Source organism: Stegostoma tigrinum, chromosome 2, assembly GCF_030684315.1.
Source record: "Stegostoma tigrinum isolate sSteTig4 chromosome 2, sSteTig4.hap1, whole genome shotgun sequence".
Lineage (NCBI taxonomy): Eukaryota > Metazoa > Chordata > Chondrichthyes > Orectolobiformes > Stegostomatidae > Stegostoma > Stegostoma tigrinum.
In genome coordinates, this window is record NC_081355.1 from 35310922 (window position 1) to 35332284 (window position 21363).

Genomic DNA, 21363 nt, shown 5'->3' on the forward strand with positions numbered 1-21363 from the left:
GATGTGTACACCATCAAACTCAAAGGTTGGGAGTTCTGTTAATTTTGACACTGTTTTTGAAACACACATTTCATGCTGTTAACGCTGGTCTGTTTTAAATACTGTTCCAAGTCTACACAGACAAAGAGCCTTGTGGGAATGTTTTGTTATTTAGCTGTTCCTGCTGATATAAATAAACAGCAGTCTCTTATTCATACAAGGTGAATAGATAAACACACTGTATTCGCTGTTTCTTTAGTTACAAAAACAAAACATTAAACATGGAAAATTAGTTTATGTTCTGACGTTAAATAATAGTATTAGTATACTTACATAAGGGAAATAGTTTTCACATATAACTTTTTATCCTAAGTTCATTTCTTTTAAATCAAAAGAAATTTGGTTATGATTTTCTTTGGGATATACATTTTGAAACTTGGAGTTTAAATATTACCCTACAGTCAAACTTACCATGCAGGTGTCAAGCTCTTCTAGCCTCTCCAATTCGGTCAGTTCCTCAGCAGTGACAGCAAGGCGCTTTGTAGGTTTCTCTTCCAATACCTCTATTTCTGTGGACTCCTGGCGTGGTAGTGGCTTTCCACGTTTTGTTAAATGGTTGGCCTGTGTAGGAAAAATGATCAGCAAAAAAAAACATAGCTCTCGCAAAATATTTTTTGTTGTCCTTCCTTTAGGTGATTTTGTGCTCGATAATGATATTACAACTAAATATATTACTAACGGACAAATATTCAAACCTAACACCAATTTATATAGTCATTAACTTAGAACTTGATTTATGGATTATGCAAAGAGGTCAAGGACCCTCAAGAATTGCAAGATCACAACGTTTTCAGCATAGGATTTGGCTTGGCACATCTATGCTAGCTCTCTGAAGAAACAATTAATTTAGTGCCATTCCTGCAACCAGGAACCACATGGCAGGAGCTGAATGTGCAGGCTGAGTCCTGCAGGAACGGTGGATCAAGAGCGGGCTGGAGAATTCCGGCGGGGGCAGCCCGGAGCGGGACTCCGGCGGGGGCAGCCCGGAGCGGGACTCCGGCGGGGGCAGCCCGGAGCGGGACTCCGGCGGGGGCAGGGCGAGGGCCGGGCAGCCCGGAGCGGGACTCCGGCGGAGGCAGGGCGAGGGCCGGGCAGCCCGGAGCGGGACTCCGGCGGAGGCAGGGCGAGGGCCGGGCAGCCCGGAGCGGGACTCCGGCGGAGGCAGGGCGAGGGCCGGGCAGCCCGGAGCGGGACTCCGGCGGAGGCAGGGCGAGGGCCGGGCAGCCCGGAGCGGGACTCCGGCGGAGGCAGGGCGAGGGCCGGGCAGCCCGGAGCGGGACTCCGGCGGAGGCAGGGCGAGGGCCGGGCAGCCCGGAGCGGGACTCCGGCGGAGGCAGGGCGAGGGCCGGGCAGCCCGGAGCGGGACTCCGGCGGAGGCAGGGCGAGGGCCGGGCAGCCCGGAGCGGGACTCCGGCGGAGGCAGGGCGAGGGCCGGGCAGCCCGGAGCGGGACTCCGGCGGAGGCAGGGCGAGGGCCGGGCAGCCCGGAGCGGGACTCCGGCGGAGGCAGGGCGAGGGCCGGGCAGCCCGGAGCGGGACTCCGGCGGAGGCAGGGCGAGGGCCGGGCAGCCCGGAGCGGGACTCCGGCGGAGGCAGGGTGAGGGCCGGGCAGCCCGGAGCGGGACTCTGGCAGTAGAAAGGAAAGTTGGAATCTCTTAAGTCATTTTGTAGCAGACTCTTCCATGGGTCTATGATCTAACCTCTTCTGTTCCTGATTTCTGTTAGGTACCTCGGCCTTGGTGTGCAGTGTGATTCTATTTTGTTGTAACGTGTATCAAGATCTAGTGATCAAGACTGCCCGACCTGAATTCTCCAGCCCACTCTTGATCCACCGTTCCTGCAGGATGCAGCCTGCACATTCAGCTCCTGCCATGTGGTTCCTGGTTGCGGGAATGGCACTAAATTAATTGTTTCTTCAGAGAGCTAGTATAGATGTGCCAAGCCAAATCCTATGCTGAAAACGTTGTGATCTTGCAATTCGTGAGGGTCCTTGACCTCTTTGCACAATTCATAAGTCAAGTTCTAAGTTAATGTCTTGATCAAGATTTAGTTCCATCACAGTCTCAACCAATGTATTCCAGATCCTAACCACCTTCTATCTGTTACCTCTGGTTCTAACTCTTTATACCAACTCAAACTGTTTTTCACCCTCCACAATGTCCAGACCCATCATGACTTTGGGTACCTCGATCAAATTCGCTCTCAAATTTCTCCAAAGGAAACCAGTCAAAATTCTTTGATCCACGAAACTAAAGTTCTTCAGTTTGGAACCGTTCTCATAACTCTTTTCTGTACTTGTCCCAATGGCATCACATCTGCCCAACGGATGGTGCCCAGATTAGGATGCAATACTCCAGATAAAGCCAAACCAATGCTCTATAAACATTTACAACAAACTTCCTGCTTTTGTGCTTTCTGTACTTATGAAGCAAGCCTAGGATGCATGTTTTATTAGCTGCAATCTGTATCTATCCTACCATTTCCACAACTGGAGTACTTATACATACAGGATAACAAAGTGTGAAGCTGGATGAACACAGCAGGCCAAGCAGCATCTCAGGAGTACCTGTGCTGTGTTCACCCAGCTTCACACTTTGTTAGCTTGGATTCTCCAGCATCTGCAGTTTCCATTATTACTTATACATACAGGCTGCTCTACTCTTGTACTTCTCTAGAACCATAATTTTAATGTTAGATCCTATCTCCCTACCAAGATAAATCACATTACATTTCTTTGCATTTAATTTATGCTATTACTTGACCAGCCATTCCATTAACTTGCTCCTGACCGTTTAAAGTTCTACGGTGGCTCAGTGGTTAACACTGCTGCCTCACAGCACCAGGGATCCAAGTTCAATTCTTGCCTTGGGCACTTGTCTGTGTAGAGACCCCGTGTCTGTGTGGGTTTCTGCCAGGTGCTCCAGTTTCCACCCACAGTCCAAAGATGTGCAGGTTAGGCAGACTGGCCATGCTAAATTGTCCACAGTGTTGACAGATATGTAGATTAGATGAGTTACAAGGAAAAGAAGTGGGGGGGATGGGTCTGGGTAGGATGCTATTCAAAGGATTGATGTGAGCTTGTTGGGCTGAAGGCCTGTTACCACACTGTAGGGATTCTATGATTATACTCCTCAAAGTTCACAATGATTCCAAACTTTAAGGTGGTAGGCTGTAACATTTTTCACTAGATCTTGATACATGTTACAACAAAATAAAATCACACTGCACACCAAGGCCAAGGTACCTAACAGAAATCAGGAACAGAAGGGGTTAGATCATAGACCCATGGAAGAGTCTGCTACAAAACTTCCTCAGTTAGAAAAACAATTATTAACCACTTGTTGTTCCTTGTTCCGTAGCCATTTTCACATCAATGTTGCTAAAGTCCCTTCTACTCTATGAACTATGTTCAAAATCTGATGTGACTCGATTTCAAGTACCTTTTGAAACTTGGTGTATAACATATCAACAGCATGACCTGCATTATAGAACCCAACAGGTTAGTTAAATGCAATCTGCCCCGAAAAATCCATGTTGCTTTTCCTTAGTTAGGTCACATTTGTCCACCTGACTATTATTGACCTAAATTATTGATTTTAAACATTTCCTAAGAGGCGCTAGACTAACGGGCCAGTACTCACTGTGTTTAGCTTTCCACCGTTTTAACATGCAAAATTCTTCAATCCTCTGGCACCATCTCTGAGTCTAAGGGAAACTGAAAAGTTACGGCCAGTGCCTTCATAATTTCTACTCTCACTTTGTGCACCGATGTTTATCAGTTCTACCTCCAGTCAGTGTAACCAAAGCCAAACACGTTAGTTAAAACAAAGTGTCTGAACTACATCTTCTTTAACACTGTACAGTGCTATAGTTTCTTCTATAAGTAAATGTGTTAAAAGTAATTCCTTGGCCATGCCCTCTACTATCATATGTAAATCCCTATTTGGTACCCATAAGGCCTGGCTCTTCCTTTAACTGTTTATATGCCTTGTGGATTTCTTTTCATGTTAGCTCTAAGCCTCTTCATATACTCTCTCTGCCTCTTTTCTTTGATTCATCTGACTTAATATCTTATTCTTCTTTATCTATTTCTCTTGTTATCCAGGCATCTCTGGATTCCCTCCTCATGGGAATATAATCTTGACCTTTAGAGGGGGCTGCAATGGACTGGGAAATTGTCCAGAATGCACTCTAGGTACACTTATTCCTCTTTGCCCTTTATATTACTGTTACCTAATTTATAACTGAAGTCCCCCATTACGTAATGCTTCCATTTTTCTGTAATATTCTCTCAAATTTGTTCCACCACATCTCTTCTACTTTATTCTGGCCTACAGACTACATTAACCAATACAATTTCGGCATTTTGATTTCTTAGCTTCTGTCAAAAAAATTATCTTTGACCCTGCTGGGTCATCATCCATCTCCAGAACAGCAACATTCTCCTTAATCACTACTACTAATCCTTTTCCCTTACCAATCTAAAACACCTGATAAATGGGAATATATAATAACTGGTCATACATTCCTTTGAACCCAGCCTCCATTATAATCATAGCATCATACCGAGCCCAAAGCCACTTCCATCTGGAAGAACAAGGGCATGACATATATTGGAACACCACCACCTCCAATTTCCCCTCCAAGTCACTCACCACCCTGGCTTGTAAATATATTGCCGCTCCTTCACTGTCGCTGGGTCAATATCCTGGAATTCCCTCTCTAATAGTATTGCGGATCAACCCATAGCAGAAGGACTGCAACGGTTCAAGAAGGCAGCTCACCACCACCTTCAAGGGCATCTAGGGATGGGCAAGAAATGCTGGCCAGCCAGTGACACCCACATCCCACAAATGAATAGAAAAAAATACTTCTACAATGCTACTTGCACCTGTAGTTCATCAATTCTATCACACTTTTGTGCACATTTATATATCACACCAACTCTAGTTGACATTTATTATTTTCTTCATTACCACAACCTTAACTTAATATTTTAAACTTAACTCAATTAGTTAATATTCCCAGCTCAAATGCTTTTTGCGTCTTGTAGCATTTTGTGCACCATGGCATTCCTCCCTAATGGTGCCTCCATGTTCCTAGAACTCTGAAGTTAATTTAATATTCTTCTTAAAACAGTTTAGATCCTTTACATTTTGATCAATATCTAAATATACAGCACAAAATGGTACTTTCAACATGTCATACCTTCATGCAAAGAAGATACTCATGAAAGTGTCTGCTGCTTTTGAAGTTACATAAAAATGGAATTGCCGTTAGGTTGTACAATTCCTCGCTGGCAACAAAAACTCAAACCTCATTATGTACGACAGAAGTTGTGGGCAAAGTATCAGCAACCTGGTCAATACAATCTCAGTAAAACTTCAAAAAGCGTGGAGCTAAAATCAAAATTATTCCAACATGTTGTTAGACAGGTTGAATTACTTCAGTTAAACTGTCAGAATTGAAATGTGTAAATTGATAACAGTTGGTAGAAATGGCACAGCATCACTTTATCGAACAATGCCCAACAATGAACTGTAACTTGGAAACAGAAATGGAAACTGTGGTTTATAAGATTTTTAACTGATATCACTAGTACTACTAGGTGTAGTCCACCTGTTGTCAATCTTCATGACAAAGAAATTTTGCCAATTCAGTGACGTCCTTAAATCATATCGTACTCAAACTCTTCATTCAATTAAGAATCACAACTGCAATTCTGCATACTGGGTCCTTGATTATGCAAAATTCTTTCAGGCCTATTTGAATATTGTTCTTTCACTGTTGGTTTCAATATTGTTTTTGATGCTGATGCAAATGGCAGCTTCTCCTCCAATGTTACCGCTACCTCCAAGACACTATGATTTCTCTTTTGGCTGACTAGCATAAGGCAGAGTGTACAGATAAAAGGGTCTTTTACAGGATGGCAGCTGGTGACCAATGAAGTTCCACAGGGCTCAGTATTGACACTGAAACTATGTTATACATTAACAATCAATCAATGAAGAAACTGAGGGCATTGTTGCCAAGTTTGCAAATGACACAAAGATGAGTTGGTAAAGCTTAGTTCCTCTGTTTTGAGTGTCAGTGACTGTGGACACTTGATTTTACTAAAACAGTAAGCAGAGTCGTTAGCAAATTACTTTTGACAGAGGGTTGTTGGAGCATGTACTAATTTTGAAGAGAGAATGATTGCAAAAGAAATCAGTGCACTTTTGAAGAGAAAAGTGATTAAATATTTGAAGCAGGGTCAAATAATGCTATTGCAAAAGGACAGACAAGATTAATTCTGAATTGTTCTAGCAAAGAGCAAATACTGCCACAATTGCTTTCCATTGTATTTTCTTCTATGACTCTATGCTATTTTATTCCATGCTACAGAATTTCTTCAAGATAAAATAGCCAGGATAAATAGTCTAACTTTCCACTGGTTTGGCAGCATGAGATAGTGTTAAATTTAACTATATTGATTACATGTAAAAACTGGATGTGGAGTAGGAAAGAAAGTGATTATTTATAGCCATATTTTGATAGGAATATCAGAATAGTAGTAAGCCATTGAGTCCCGTGAGCTTGTTTTGTCACTCAGAGACATTATGGCTAATCCACAAACTAACTTTGTTTATACAATTTTGCCCTATATCCCTCAATACATTCACATAATAAAAATTGATAAACTTTTAAAACTAAAATTTTACAATTAACCATCAATTCAGAAGTGATTTCCAAACTTTCACCTGAAAATTGTTTCCTAATATCACTCCTGGAAAGTCTGGAAAGTTTTGGGCAATCCCTTCTAGTCCTAATCTAACCATAACTCAAATCCTCTGCTCTGATTCAGTATCCATATTTTCAGCCAAAAATGTTGCACACTTAGCATTCCAGGATTTTCCAAACTAATATTTGATGAAGGCCCCCTTTTTAAAGCAATAGTAAGTAAAATGTTGAAAGGTTACAAAGACAGTTTAAAAGGGAGAGGGGCTGGGTGCCCAGTGTCTAAGGGTGCAAGTTGGCAAGTGGTGAGGGAGTAGACTGACAGGGAGATGATGGGCACAGCTGGAAGGTAAATGGAAGAGACAATAAGGTTCAGGTGTCAGGTGTACATGGGGTATGATCAGTTAGGTGCTTGTGCAAGGTTTGCCAATCAGAGAGTGTGTTTTGGGTTTCAGTGAATCTGTGGGAGAGCAGGGACACCATTCATCACTATAATTCCCAAGGTGTTTAATCCTTTAACTTTCCTGGGTAACTATAAAAGGCGAATAGGTTGGAACCCTTGAAAGCGTCCACCTCTAACTCAAGAGGTGGGAGCTTTCTCAAAGATTTCAATATGCTGGGTAATCGTCCTTGGAGATTTAAACTTCATAATCATTATTTCAGTACTTCTGAAAGCACCTGATGCAAATCTTTTAGGGCATTCCTGGCCTCTGACTGGAAGATCCAGGCTACTATCTCTGAACTGTTATGCTTCCATCAACACTGCTTGCAGGTAGTACTAATTTTGTGGCTTTGGCCATTTTGGAAATGTGTCTTTTATCGTCTAAGTTGTTAATTAATACGATGAATAGTTGATGTCCCAACACAGATCCTTGTGGAACACTACTCTTCACATTGTCAATTGCAGTGCCTATCCAATATCCCAAGCCTCCATCGCCTTTCATTTAGTTAATTTTCTAAACAGGTTATTTGTTTTTAATATCATAAATTTCAACTGTAGCCAAGTCTCTTACAAAGGACATTGTCAAATATCTTCTGGAAATCTGAAAATGACATCCACAGCTCACATCTTCAGAAGATTGAATCAGATTTATTAGACGTGACCTCCTTGTTATAGATTCATGTTGACACTTTTTGATCAGCTGAACATTTTCAAGCTGTTCAGCCAGCTTATCCTTAATTATAGACTCTAGAAATTTCCCAGTAACAGATGGCAGGCTAACTGGTCTCTAATTCCCTGGTTTCATATTCTCACTTTAAAGAAGCATAAAATTTATTGGAGTGAAGAATAGTTAAATCATTTGCAATACTAACAGACAGAATTATTTTCAGATCTTGCTTTAAATACTTTTTTCTTGTCCTGTGTGCAAATTTGCAAGTTCCTACATGTTACTTCACTACATATCAGATAAATATGTGCCAAATAAACACAAACATTACAGTTCTCTCACTTACCAGTTTATGTTGTGAGCTTGAAAGTGCTTCTAAAATTTCATCTACAATATGGTCAGACAGAAACGATGCCGCAGTTAGCTTGACCTCACTGCATGAAAATGGAAAGAAGCAGCAACATAGTCAAAGGAACCTTCTGCAACCTAAAGCAAAATGCATTGCGCTTAACCAGAAATATTTTATTATGCCATGCTCTTTATTCTAAGCTAAATTCAAGTAGACCTCCATCCACATTCATAAGCATTTTCATTAATTCAAGCACATTTGAGGTGGACAGACTGAAATTAGAAAAAAAAACTTCCTCCTTAAACTACGTGAAGCTGCCCAGACCGATTTACTTCATGATTTAGGCAGATGATCAGTCTCTTTTTTTTTAAAAAGCAGGTGGGGTTCAATCCGAGAGGTGCCTGCACGTATCAGAACAAATATGCCCTTTTTAAAAAAAATCTAACAAATCAAAATAATACATTTAAATAAGATTCTTGTATTATGCTTTTTGAAGTCTCTGCCATAATGATACTGGACTGATTTGAAACAAAGATATAAATTATACTTCAGAGAGACTTGGTTGAACCATGCAAAACACTAACTTTTCCTCAGGATTTCTTTTGTTCAATGGCTTTATCATCTGAACTATTCAACTGTTAATAGCTATGTATGTATCCTTAAGTGAGCTGATACCTTAGGATTGAAATGAAATTATTCATATTGCTTGCCCTAGTCAAAAGCAATCGTTTCCTTTACTGACATACAAAATCCACAACCTGAGGGCTGTAAATACATCCTCAGTCTTAAACCCTGAACAGTAACTGTTGCAGTCATTTAAACTAATATTAAAGAATACTAATTCAATAAAAAGACAGATTTTAAAGCTTTTCTTTCAGATATAATCTATTACACTTCCCAAATCATAAACGATTTGGATATCATTTGGATATTTAATGAACATGAAAAATATGTAAATGAGATTATAAAAAATGCAACAAATGTAGTTAACAGGATAGCACAATTGCAGCTTGAGGGACCAAAATATAATAAGGCAGAACGTTATGGCCTGTTCATGAACCTGATTCCTAAATGCCAATGTGAAAGCAGACATTTTCTAAAGGAACAAAAATAAAGTATGAATTTAGTAAAGGCCATTTACTTCACACATATTGCTTTATAAAAAAGTGTATTTCAAAATATCATTATGTAATCAGTTGACTAGCCAATTTGCTTTATTTTGAAGATGTTAATGGAAGGCACTGGCAGACTGGCAATGTCACTGGACGATTATTTCAGGATCCCAGTCTATCTTACAGCAGCATGGGTTCAAATTGCACCATTGCAGCTTATGAAATTTAAATTCAATATATTTGGAATTAAAATGAAAGAAAAGCTAATCTTGGTAACGGTGACCCTTAGACTACTGTTGATAGCTAAAGGTTTGCTCACGACATTTCAGGATGGAAATCTGCTGTCCTTACCTGGACTGGTACAATGCAACTCTACACCCATAGCAATGTGGCTGACTCTTAACTCCCCCCTGAAAATGTCGTAGCAAGACACTTAGTTCAACAGTAATTTGGAATAGGTGACAATTCTAAGGTTTTGGAATAGATTTGCGATAATTACTGACCTCACCAGTGAAGTCTATGTTCCTTGAGAAAAAGATCAAAATATTACCAGCGTACATTTTGGGGGCCAGTGGATTTAGTGTGTTTAGTTAGATTTGTGAAAGCAATTTGATGAGGTGCTAAATTATAAATTGCTACAAAAGATAAGGGGTGCACAGAGGATTGATTAAAGGGACAAAAAAATGAAAATAGGAATTAACAGGTAATTTTCAAGCTTGGCAGACTGGTGGGGTGTCGTAAAATTCAGTACCCTTCCTATTCATATACCCATCCAGATGTCTTTCAAATGTTGTAATTGCACCAGCTTCCAACGTTTCCTTTGGCAGCCCATTTCACGCAAGCAGCACCCTCTGCATGAAAAAGTTGCCTCTCCGGTCCCCTTTAAGCCTTTCCCTTCTAGTTTTGGGCTTCTTACCCTGGCAAGAAATAAAAGACCTTGACTATTCACCCTATCCATGGCCCTCATGATTTTATAAATCCCCACAAGGTCACCTGTCAGCCTTTGAACCCCCAGGAAAAATAGCCCCAGCCTACTTAGACTCCCCCTATAGCACAAACCCTCCAAGTCCAGCAACATCTTTGTAAATATTTTCTGAACCCTTTCAAGTTTATCATCATTTTACCTGAAGCAGCAAGTCCAGAACTGAATGCAATATTACAAAAGTGGCCTAATCAATATCCTGTACAGCTGCAACATGACATTCCAAATCCTGTACACAATGTTCTGATTAAAATAGGCAAGCATACCAAACTCTTTCGACACTACTGTCTATCCGCGACTCCACCTTCAAGGAACTATGAACCTGCACCCAAGGTCTCTTTGCTCACCAACACTCCCTAGAGCTCTACCATTAAATGTATAAGTCCTGTCCTGATGTGACTTACCAAAATGCAGCACCTCTCATTTATCTAAATTAAACTCCATCTGCCACAGCTCAGCCCATCTGATCAAGGTCCTGTTGTACTCTGAGATAGCCTTCTTCATTGTCCACTATATCACCAATTTTGATGTCATTTGCAAACTTACTAACCATTCCTCCTATGTTCACATCCAAATGATTTATATAAATAACGAAAAGTAGTGACTTCATCGCTGATCCTTGAAGTCTCCTGTCTAACAAACCACCACAAGTCTCCACCACCACCCTCAATCTCTTGCCATGAACCCAATTTTGTATCCAAATAGCTAGTTCTCCTTGGATGTCACGTGATCTAACTTTGCACCAGTCTACCATGCAGAACCTTACCAAATGCCTTAAAGTCCACATATTCAATGTCTACTGCTCTACCTTCATAAGTCTTCTTTAGTAATTCTTCAAAACACTTAATCAAGTTAGTGAGACACAATTTCCCAAGCATAATGCCATGTTTGTCTATCCTTAATCAGTCCTTGCCTTCCCAAATACATGTAAATCATGTCCCTTAGAATTCCCTTCAACAACATCCCCACCACTGATGTCAGGCTCACTGGTCTATAGTTCCAGGGCCTTTCCTTACCAACGTTCTTAAATAATGGCACTACATTAACCACTCTTCGATCTTCCGACACCTCACCCATGGCTAACAATGACACAAATATCTCAGCAAGGAGCCCAGCAATCAACCACTCATTAATGTTAGATTGCCAAATCAATGGAACTCACATGACTGCCTTAGATGCGACTGCCCACAGGATTAAAAAAGCACCAAAAGGTTCCTCCCCATGTGTGAAAATTGAGCACTTTGTATCAACTCTTCAACTTCTGCAATTAATGATGATGTTTACCAATTTTTACACGATTTAGATTAGTACACACAGCAAATTCACACCATTAGCAAAGAAAACAGAACATTATGAACTTATAATCTGTGTTCAAGTATAATAATAGATCAGTGGTTCTATCAGAAAGGCTGGATTTAAAAATGAAGTCACTTTGAATTTAAAGCCTGAATTGGTCCTATAATTTGAAGCTTATTCTTAATAAGCTAGGAAAATTATGATTACAATTTACAATACAATTAAACATTAAAATACCTAATTTTGTTCAGAATATCGATGCCTGATTGCTCAAGTAGAACATTTTTGACAAACGTCCGGGGAATGGAGACTTTCTCTGTGCTGGCCTCTATTAAATCCTGGCGTAGATGGGCTTTTCTCATTACATGAGGACACAGTCCCTCAGCTGCATCCACCATGGACTCCAACATAGTCTATAAGGCAAGAAAGGAAAAATTCAAAAGCAGAAGGACTTAATTTTTAATGTATAAAGAAAGCACTACAGTCAAGTGGAACCAACACTAATATTTAAATAAATAAAGAGCAAGCTGAAATATAAGTAAAGGCAAGCTAATGAGGCACATGTTTGAACTAGATACATAAGGGACAAAATCCAAAGCTCCATCAATTAAGAAATCACCCATTAAGGTTGAGGAAATTCTTTAAAACAAAAGTCCATAAATAAATAAACAAACATCAGAATAATTGATCTGCACAGCCTTCTTTTTGCAAAAGAGATCACACCTATCACTTGATTCAGTCTTATATCAGGGAAAGCACAGTATTCCAAGTTCCCTTCTGTAATATTTCCTAAAAATATTAGCTGAGTTTTAAAAAAGTGTCAACCAAACTCTCATTACAATCGAATCAGCCATGTCCTTCAGGGAAGGAAGTTCTGTATTTACCTGATCTTGCCTGCTTGTGATTATAGACCCACAGCAATGAGCTGACTCTTAACTGCCATCTGGGCAATTAAGCATGGACAACAAATGCCAAACCTATAAGAAAATTGATCTCAGCAAAAGTGAATCAGTACATCATTCTTTGTGGAGAGTGATCATGTACCTGTGGAATATACACAACTCTCAGGGCTCAAACAATTCAGTGCTACTTACACAATATTCCCTACTTGTTTGTTGAATCCTGTTTGAATTGCATGTGATGGAAGAATTTGGGAGGAGTTATTTAGTGTAGTTGTATCATTGGTAAATAAATCCTAAATCAGAACACCAAAATGTATTTGATCCAATTGTTGATTCTATCTCTACATTCATTGTTTCATGAACCTAGATACAGTATCAAAACGCCATGATACATATAATGTGGCGCATTTTATTCAACAACTTTATGTTTAGTAATTTAGTCATTATCTTGAAACAGAATCAGTTATTCTGTAATAGTTGCCTGCTGGCAACATAATAAAAAATCTCCTTGAGGGATCAGTTAGCTGAGTTTTCTGGACAGCTAGTTTGGGATGCAGAGTGATGCCAACAGTATGAGTTCAATTCTTGTACTGACTGGGGTCAGTATGAAGGTTCCGACTTCTCAACCTCAGCCCTCACTTAAGGCACAGTGACTGTCAGGTTAAACTCAACACCAGTCACCTCTGTCTAATGAGAGACAGCAGTCCTAAGGCCCTACTCTCCAGGTTTGGTGTTTACATTGCTTCAGAGGTTAAGTGGAGGCAGGAATCACTGAAGTACCTGCAAAGATGAGATCTGTGTGGATAGCATATACAGTGAAGTGGTCATACTGTTAGGAAGACAGCGTGTAAGCAGAAAGTTAAATGTTCAACTGTTAGAATAAAAGCACTGAGCAAATAGTGCAGGAACTCCCAGTACATCTCCCCCTCTAAGATATTTCCAGCTGGATGGCAGGTTTGCAATGCAGAGTGACACTAACAGCATGATTTGAATAGCTGAGGCTATCATGAAGGATTCACCTTCTCAATCTCTGCTTTCATCTAAGGTGTGTTGACCCTCAGGTTAAACCAGTTGTGTCTCTCTAACAAAACAGCAGCCCTATTGTCCAGTAAGGCAATGGTGACTTCATTTTCTTTTACTGATTGATCTTTAAGGAGGACCCACAAAAAAGGAAAAGGTGGGATCGCACTGTTAGTGAAAAATTAAATTCATGCAATTGTGATTAAGGATATTATAGAAAAAAATAGAGATACGAATTTGTGAGTGGAACAAAGAAGCAACAAGGATTGGAAAACATTTGTACAGTTGTCTTGAGCCTCCAACCAGTGGTGGTATGGTGGGAATTAAAGATGCATACAACAAGGATGTTACAGTAATCATTGGATGACTTTAATCTACATACAGAGTGGGGAAGCCAAATTGTGAATAATGTGGTGTATGAATTTCAGGAATTTGTACAAAATTTTATTAGGCAACTAGGAAACAGGGTATTCTGGATTTGATTTTGTGCAATGAGATGGGGTTAATCAATCTTTTTGAAAGGTTCTTCAGGAAAAAGTGACCAGAATGGGATAAATTCTTCTTTGGGATAGAAAGTAAAGTAGTCCAATCTGAAAATGTGTCCTAAAGCTACCAAAGGAAACTATAAAGGTATGAGGGGTAATTTGTCTACAACAGACTGGACAAATATCATTAAAAGGCATGATTGGGTAGGCAATGATTAGCATTTAAGGAAAAAGTGCAAGCTAAGCAAAGATTATACATCCTTTTCTGGTGAATGAAGAAAAGGAAAAAGTAGCCCAACTGTGATTGTCAAAAGAAATTAAAGACTGTAACAGATCCAAACTGGTGTTATTGAAACATTGCTAGAAAAAGTAGCAGGCCTGAGGTCTGGGAACACTTTGGAATTCAGCAAGTGAGTTAGAGGGGGGAAACCAAAGGAGCAGAAAAGCAGAAAATTCTATAAAGAAAAAAATTAGCACATAAAAATGTAGGCCCTTTCCTATCTCAAATGGGAGAATTGATAATGGAAAATAAGGAATTGGTAACAACTAAGCTAGTCCTGTCTTCACAGAAGATGACAATTTCTAAGAAGTGCTAGCAAAGCAAGGGCCTACGGTGAAGGACGGATTACAAAGGGAGTTGTTAGTTTTTTTCTGAAAAAAAAAGACTGCTGGAGAAGTGACTGGGACTGATAGTTGATAAATCCCAGGGCCTGACAGTTTACAACCCAGGGCACTACAGGAGTCAGCCATGGAAACAGTCCAAACTTCCAACAGTTCTGTGAAATCCTGACAGATTTGAAGGTGGAAAATATAACTTCATTGAAAAAGGAAAAAAGGGGGAAAACTGGGAATTAAAGACTAGTCAGCCCAATCAGTAGTAGGGAGAGATAATGGGAACTGCAGATGCTGGAGAATTCAAAGATAATAAAACGTGAGGCTGGATGAACACAGCAGGCCAAGCAGCATCTCAGGAGCACAAAAGCTGATGTTTCGGGCCTAGACCCTTCATCAGACTCTGAAGAAGGGTCTAGGCCCGAAACGTCAGCTTTTGTGCTCCTGAGATGCTGCTTGGCCTGCTGTGTTCATCCAGCCTCACATTTTATTATCAGTAGTAGGGAAAGTCTGTTATAAGGCTTGTGACAACAGGACATTGAGAGAATACTGTCAGGACTACACCAAGTCAACATGGACTTATGAAAGGGAAATTATGTTTGAGAAACCAACTGGAATTTTTATTTTTTGAGGACATAACTGGTAGAATAATTGAGGGAGAATCCATCGATGTGGTCTATTTGGATACTCAAAAGGCTTTTGATAAAGTCCCATATAAAGGGTTAATATGCAAGATTAAAACACTGAGCTTTACTGGTAACATACCGGCATAGATTAAAATTGATCAGTAGACAAGAACAGGAAGAATAAATGGGTCTTTATCTGGAGTGAAGGGTTTTACACCTCACGGGGTAACACACTGAAATTCTTGGGAGTCATCACAAAAGGTAAAGACTTTAATGAGTATGCAGAATTCCTGCACTCAATAAGAATTCCTACTTCTCACACACAAACAGACTCTAGCTACAGGTAAACAATTACAAATCATCAATATATAACTCTACTAGTTAAAACTCTAACCCCTTACACGCAAGCAGACAGACAGGGAAAACAAAAAAATAAATTATGAATGGAGGGAAAGACAGGGAAGACAGTTCTGCAGCCTTGGTTCACAGATTTGTTGAGATGATTCTTGTGCGGATCAGAACCCCGCTTCTTGATCCTTCATCTTGGAATGCTTCAACTTGATTGCAAGAGGCACGGGGTGACTGGTTCATACTTATCAAAGTCTTTGGTTTATTAAAGTCACAGTTTTCAGCAATTGAAGGAACAATAAACACCAAATGCTGGAGAAACTTACACAGTCTGGCAGCATCTGAGGACAGAGAAACATTTCAAACCTGGTATGACTTTTCTTCATAACAGGGAGGGAGTGGGCTGACAAATGTCTGTCTATGTTGGGCACTACTAAGTGCTAGGCCAGGGGCTTGGAAGTTAAAGCATGTAGATGAACAGGTAAAAAGGTGTCGAGTAGAAAAAAAAAATCACTTTTGGTGGGTTTGGCAGGGATTGCAATACAGAAGAGAGGAGATTGGGGAGCAAGAAAAATAACAGGCAGATCCAAGAATTCACACGAGTGTAATTTGCAAAGCTATTCATCTCCATTCAATTCTTACAGGAAAAGCAGAAATGAAAAATGCCAGCCTACCCACAGTAGGTACGGTACATTTGTTTTCTTTGTCATCTGCAGAAGGGATGCCTCAAAAAGAGCAATTGCATTGATCAGGCACTCCCAATTCCAGGTTAAAGACATCCACAACTACTACTGTTTGTGTAATCTCATGCAATGATGAGCTTTAGATTACAAGTCCTGAACATAAGCAATCTTGTCCATGTCAGGGAACAATATACGTGAAACTTTCTAATCTCTGAAGCAGAATTGAAAACCAGTGACCATGACCAACAATTTCAATGACTCACAGCTGTTTTCCTCTCACGTTAAAATACGTCAGAACATAATCTTATATGAAATGTCGAGTTTCTTACATGACATGGGATAGGGAAGAAGTTACAGCAGGAAGTTCCCCAAGTATTATCTTCAAGCTATTTCCTCTAGATGAGCAAAGGTGCAGTGTTACTGCCAAACAAAGATGCTCCCTGACATCATCACACCACTGTCATCTTCTGGAGTAGAACATCCAAACTGTGGGGTAGATGACCATCCTGTCCCAGTGGCTGTAAATTAGTCAGACAGATAGCTGTGCTGAATGTTTATCTGATTGGCTGCTTCAAAGGATCTACTGGAAATCTACATGAGATCTCCGAAGACTCAGCCAATAAATATTACAAAGACATTAATGGTGCAACATGCCAGAACATACCTCTTCACCTAAGTTCTTGGTGACGAGGTCAGACCCGCAGCCTGGTTATAGGTTTTGGTAACATTTCTATAGTGCCCTGTACTAGCACTTACACACATTTCTTCTTAATGAAGTCTGCCAAATTACAGTATTGTGCTCTCAAAGCAATGATATCATTTGGCCAATGTTTAAATATCAAAACCATATCTGAGAAATCTGTTCCAGGTATCGTGGAAGCTGCTATGATGCCAGTATCTTTGATAACTCTTAAGCTCTTGCTTCATTTCAAGTTCCAAACACTTTACAAGGTCGGCTGCTGGGAAAGGCTTACTCTCAGCAGTTATGGTTGATGACTCTGTCATGCCGCTCCTTAATTGAGGTGTAGGGGGTGGGGCACAGCTTACTGTACACTTCATAAAGTGTGTTGCATAATCCTTGCATGCTGTGCTCTGCACTACCAGAGTGGGCAAACAGGGGATGTGTTGGATGCTGAAGAATTGAGAGAGTAGCAGCAGTCTTCTGAGGAAGACCTTGACCAGGAGGAGCATCACCTTCTGCATGACAGAGCACAGCATTGTCATGCACAAGAAATCAAACAGGACTTAACTGGCAGCTGGTAAACAGATTTGAATTGGACGATGTGATCATTTATTGACTGTAAAATTGCTGCTGTTTGAAAGGTAAATCAGTTGATATTTGTTCCCAGAAGTAAATGCAGCTTTTCTGCTTGTTGTTTAACTTTTATTAAACAGATAAAGCAAACATTAACAACTGTTTGAAGACTTTACAATGTCTGATGTTCCTACATTCAATGGAGACGTTATGCCTAATAGAGACACACCAGATGATCAGAGAATTAGATAGGGTGGATAGTGAGAGCCTTTTTCTATGTATGGAGTTGGCTAGCACGAAGGGACACAGCTTTAAATTGAGGGGTGATAGATATAGGACAGATGTCAGAGGTAGGTTCTTTACTCAGAGTAGTAAGGGCATGGAATGCCCTGCCTGCAACAGTAATAGACTCGCCAAGTTTAAGGGCATTTAAATGGTCATTGGATAAACACATGGATGATAATGGAATAGTGAAGGTTAGATGGCTTCAGTTTGGTTTCACAGGTCAGTGCAACATCAAGGGCCGAAGGGTCTGTACTACGCTGTAGTGTTCTATGTTCTATGATGTCAGGGAAAGTGTAGCACTCCTGACAGGATTCTATCATATGTGCCAAGGAAGGATAGCCTCTGCAATTTCAGCCAAAATGAAGCATCACCATTCTGAATGTAATTACAGCAGCACTTTGACAGTCAATGAAGTGTCACCTGTGCCTCCTATGTGCTCTCCGAAGGTTTTCTTTGTCCCTGCTCCCTCAAAATGCCCAGGTGAATTCCAGGTATCTGCAGCTCAGAGGGTGTCTGCGTTATTGCGAAGCCTCTTGGCCTAGAAGATTTGGGTACACAACTCTGTAGGTATTTGTGGCGAGAGGGCCTGGATATAATGATATCTTTCTGGCTAAATGCAGGGTCTCTGACCTCTGCTTTAAAGGTCCATAGCATTTAATGGTTGCAGGCAGGATGGACGGGTAAGGCATCTCACAGATTCTGAGATGAAACTTCTGGGGATCACGTGCGAGATTCCTCCTTGAATGGAAGGAGCACCTGGAGTGAGGCTGAAGTTCTCTCATCTCTTTTTTGTCTTGCCTTTGTCACTGATCACCAGTGGCTGAAGTGCAGCTACTTTCGCATTTTCAGCAGCCACTGCATGTTCTGCTGGATCTGGTTTACCATGGCAGCTGTCCATGGTTCAGTCAGATGCATGTATTAACCCTGTGCTGGCTCCAGAAATATGTTGGTGGGCTCCTCTAATCTTTGATCCAGTTTTCTGAACATATTTGACAAACCTGCCTCCGTGCCTGCTTGTGTATTTACATGAGGTTATTAACGGCTGAAACCACAGAGTTCACTCCAGCCTAGATCTAAGCAGGTATCTCATCTCTAGCAGTCCTCAATGTAGTGAACTGGGCTGTTTCTTCTTCGGCTAACTGTGGAGATCTGAAATGATATGCTCCCCAGTCAATGTTAGTTAAAAATACCCACCAAGCACGAAGAATGAGAGCTGATGGAGAGTTTATAACAAAGGCTTGCCAGCACAACTTCTGAAGGCCCTGTAATTTCTTCCTTAGAGGCAGAGGAGGAGGATGAGGAGGAAGAATTTGTCTTTTGAGAGCAGATATTTGGGTACCCCTCACAGCTGCGGAGACAACAGGGAATGAGTTGCAGAATCGGGGTAGAAGTTTAGCATCTTCAGAACGTGTTCAATGTTGGTAATGGGGGAGCAGCACTACACATCACCTCACAATCAATCTGACATGATTTCTAGGACGTGGAGGTCTCAGAATTTCCACTTCTCTTATGGGTGGCGGCAGCTAATTTTGGCTGTGTGCTTTGGCACTTTCATCACCATTGTGGAGTGTTTTCTCTTAGAATTGAGACAAAGGGAGGAGCTCAATGAGATGAAAGTGGCTGACACAGCTGTTAGGTTTGTGCAGCTGGTGAGATGTCCTGGGTGAGTAGGAAGAGAGGACAGCTGAAGGTGCTTATAGCTTGAGGCAAAAGAGTCACTGTATTCGAAATGTTAACACTGCTTCTCTCCACAGATGCTGCCAGATCTGCCCAGTTTCTTCAGTAATTTCTCAATTTTTGTTTCCAATTTCCAGCACCTACAGTTCTTGGTTATACTATAATAGTTTCAGGGTATGAGGCGAGTGTGCTCCATTTAAGGATGATGCTGCATGAATGATTTAGATGGTGGCATCTACCTTGTAATATGTAGAAGATGCTTCTTCTTACTGCACTGATCCAGGTGGCAATTTCAGATCAGGTTGGCAGAGTCTGGTGCCATGGTTTCCTCTGGCAGTTCTGGCAAGAGAGGACAGCCCTCTTCTCCATCATCCTGTCAACCAGGACCTCTACATTCCAGCTGGCAAAAGCGGATTGCCAATTTTACTTTCTCCAATATCTCCTTTGGAATTGTGCAGTATCTTATTATGAAAAATTCCTGGTTTGCAGCTGCTGTTTAAACATGGCATCAACAGCATGAATGCCAGAAGATCCTTTCACCAGCAAGTACTTCTGTTGCTGACAACAGTAAGACTGCACGCAATGGTTATTGTGGAGGTGGGGGGTGCATGATTAATGAGATGAGCTGCACAGAATTGCATGAGAAGAATCGCAGGGCTCACCACGATCTCAGTCAAAAATATGGGACAACTCAGCCCATTAACGTTTTGTCTCTACAGGTGTTGTTTGACCTCAGTATTTCCAGGATTTTCTATTTTTATACACTAAGTGCGCAAGTTCTTCTTCTTTGTGAGATTAGCTGTTTGCAGTTTAAACTTGCTGTGCCAGAAAGCACCTATGGTTTCATGAAAGGCTTCTGAAACCTAGGGTAGAGCTTCAAAATCTTTCTGATGAACTTTTCTCTCACTGAGATACTCAAAGCAAGAAGTAATTTGCTATTTTAATGTGGCAACAGACACAGAATTCTTGTGTTTTATTACTTGATTTTCTGAATACAAACTAAAGTTTTGACTAAAGAACAATTTTATCCATTTACTAGAAACTCACCAGAAGTATTCTTCAAAATGGTAACATTATTTATTAGATGAAACATGCATCATTTGAACTTTTATTTTTATAATTCTACATTTACTTCACTGAAAAAAAATTTATATCCAATAGCGCTGATTCCACTTGTCTTCAGCTTTTCAGGTTGCTTTAGTCTGCCTGTCACTTTGAAATTAGTTGTTATGTTTGAGTGTACACACAGAAATCTGGAGATACTTATTCATGAGCCTACAATTTTTTTGACTTCTTGTGATATCTGTCTCTATAAGATACACTGTAGCACTCACCATGCCCCTCAAGAATATCTCCATTCGGCATGCACATTTTCAAAAACGCTAACATCCTGAAATAATTGGTACTTGACAGGGAATTTCTCAACTAACTGTTCACTGTCCAATGTCCAATGAAGGATTATCTTGTGTTACACTGTGATAGTTCTAGTGCTATTAGTGAAACCCTTAAACCTAAACAGTAGACAACACAATTTTTATCTTTGTTCCAGAAAGTAAAAGCATCCTCCAAGGGGAAAAAACACCTTGTACCAAAGGATTAGCTATTCTGTAAATTTGTGGATGACAATGAGCATTATGAGGATGATAATGCAAAGTTGTAAAGGCCTTAAGTGAATCAGATTTATTCTTTCCAGCTATTGATTATGGCGGTGTTCTTTCTTTCTTAAAATTGGAATATCCACGTCATTTCATATACTCAAACTATACAGATTTCATTTCAACCTTATAACCCACAATGAACAGAAAGCAAACTACCAAATATCATTGTCTTTTGAATGCCACTTAATAGATGGAAAATTATGAGAACT

General features: G+C 40.5%; 1 protein-coding gene across 7 annotated transcripts in view; it reads right to left on the reverse strand.

Annotated features, from left to right (window-relative positions):
• Positions 1–21363, reverse strand: part of LOC125463953 (F-actin-uncapping protein LRRC16A-like) — a 397615-nt gene that overhangs the window by 73125 nt on the left and 303127 nt on the right. For all 7 annotated transcript variants that reach the window (XM_059653386.1, XM_059653380.1, XM_059653379.1 and 4 more), the window contains exons 27-29: positions 11841–12016; positions 8211–8298; positions 451–600 (exon numbers count right to left, since the gene is read on the reverse strand). In XM_059653386.1, coding sequence (XP_059509369.1) covers positions 451–600; positions 8211–8298; positions 11841–12016 — 414 coding nt within the window. The remainder of the gene's footprint in view (positions 1–450; positions 601–8210; positions 8299–11840; positions 12017–21363) is intronic.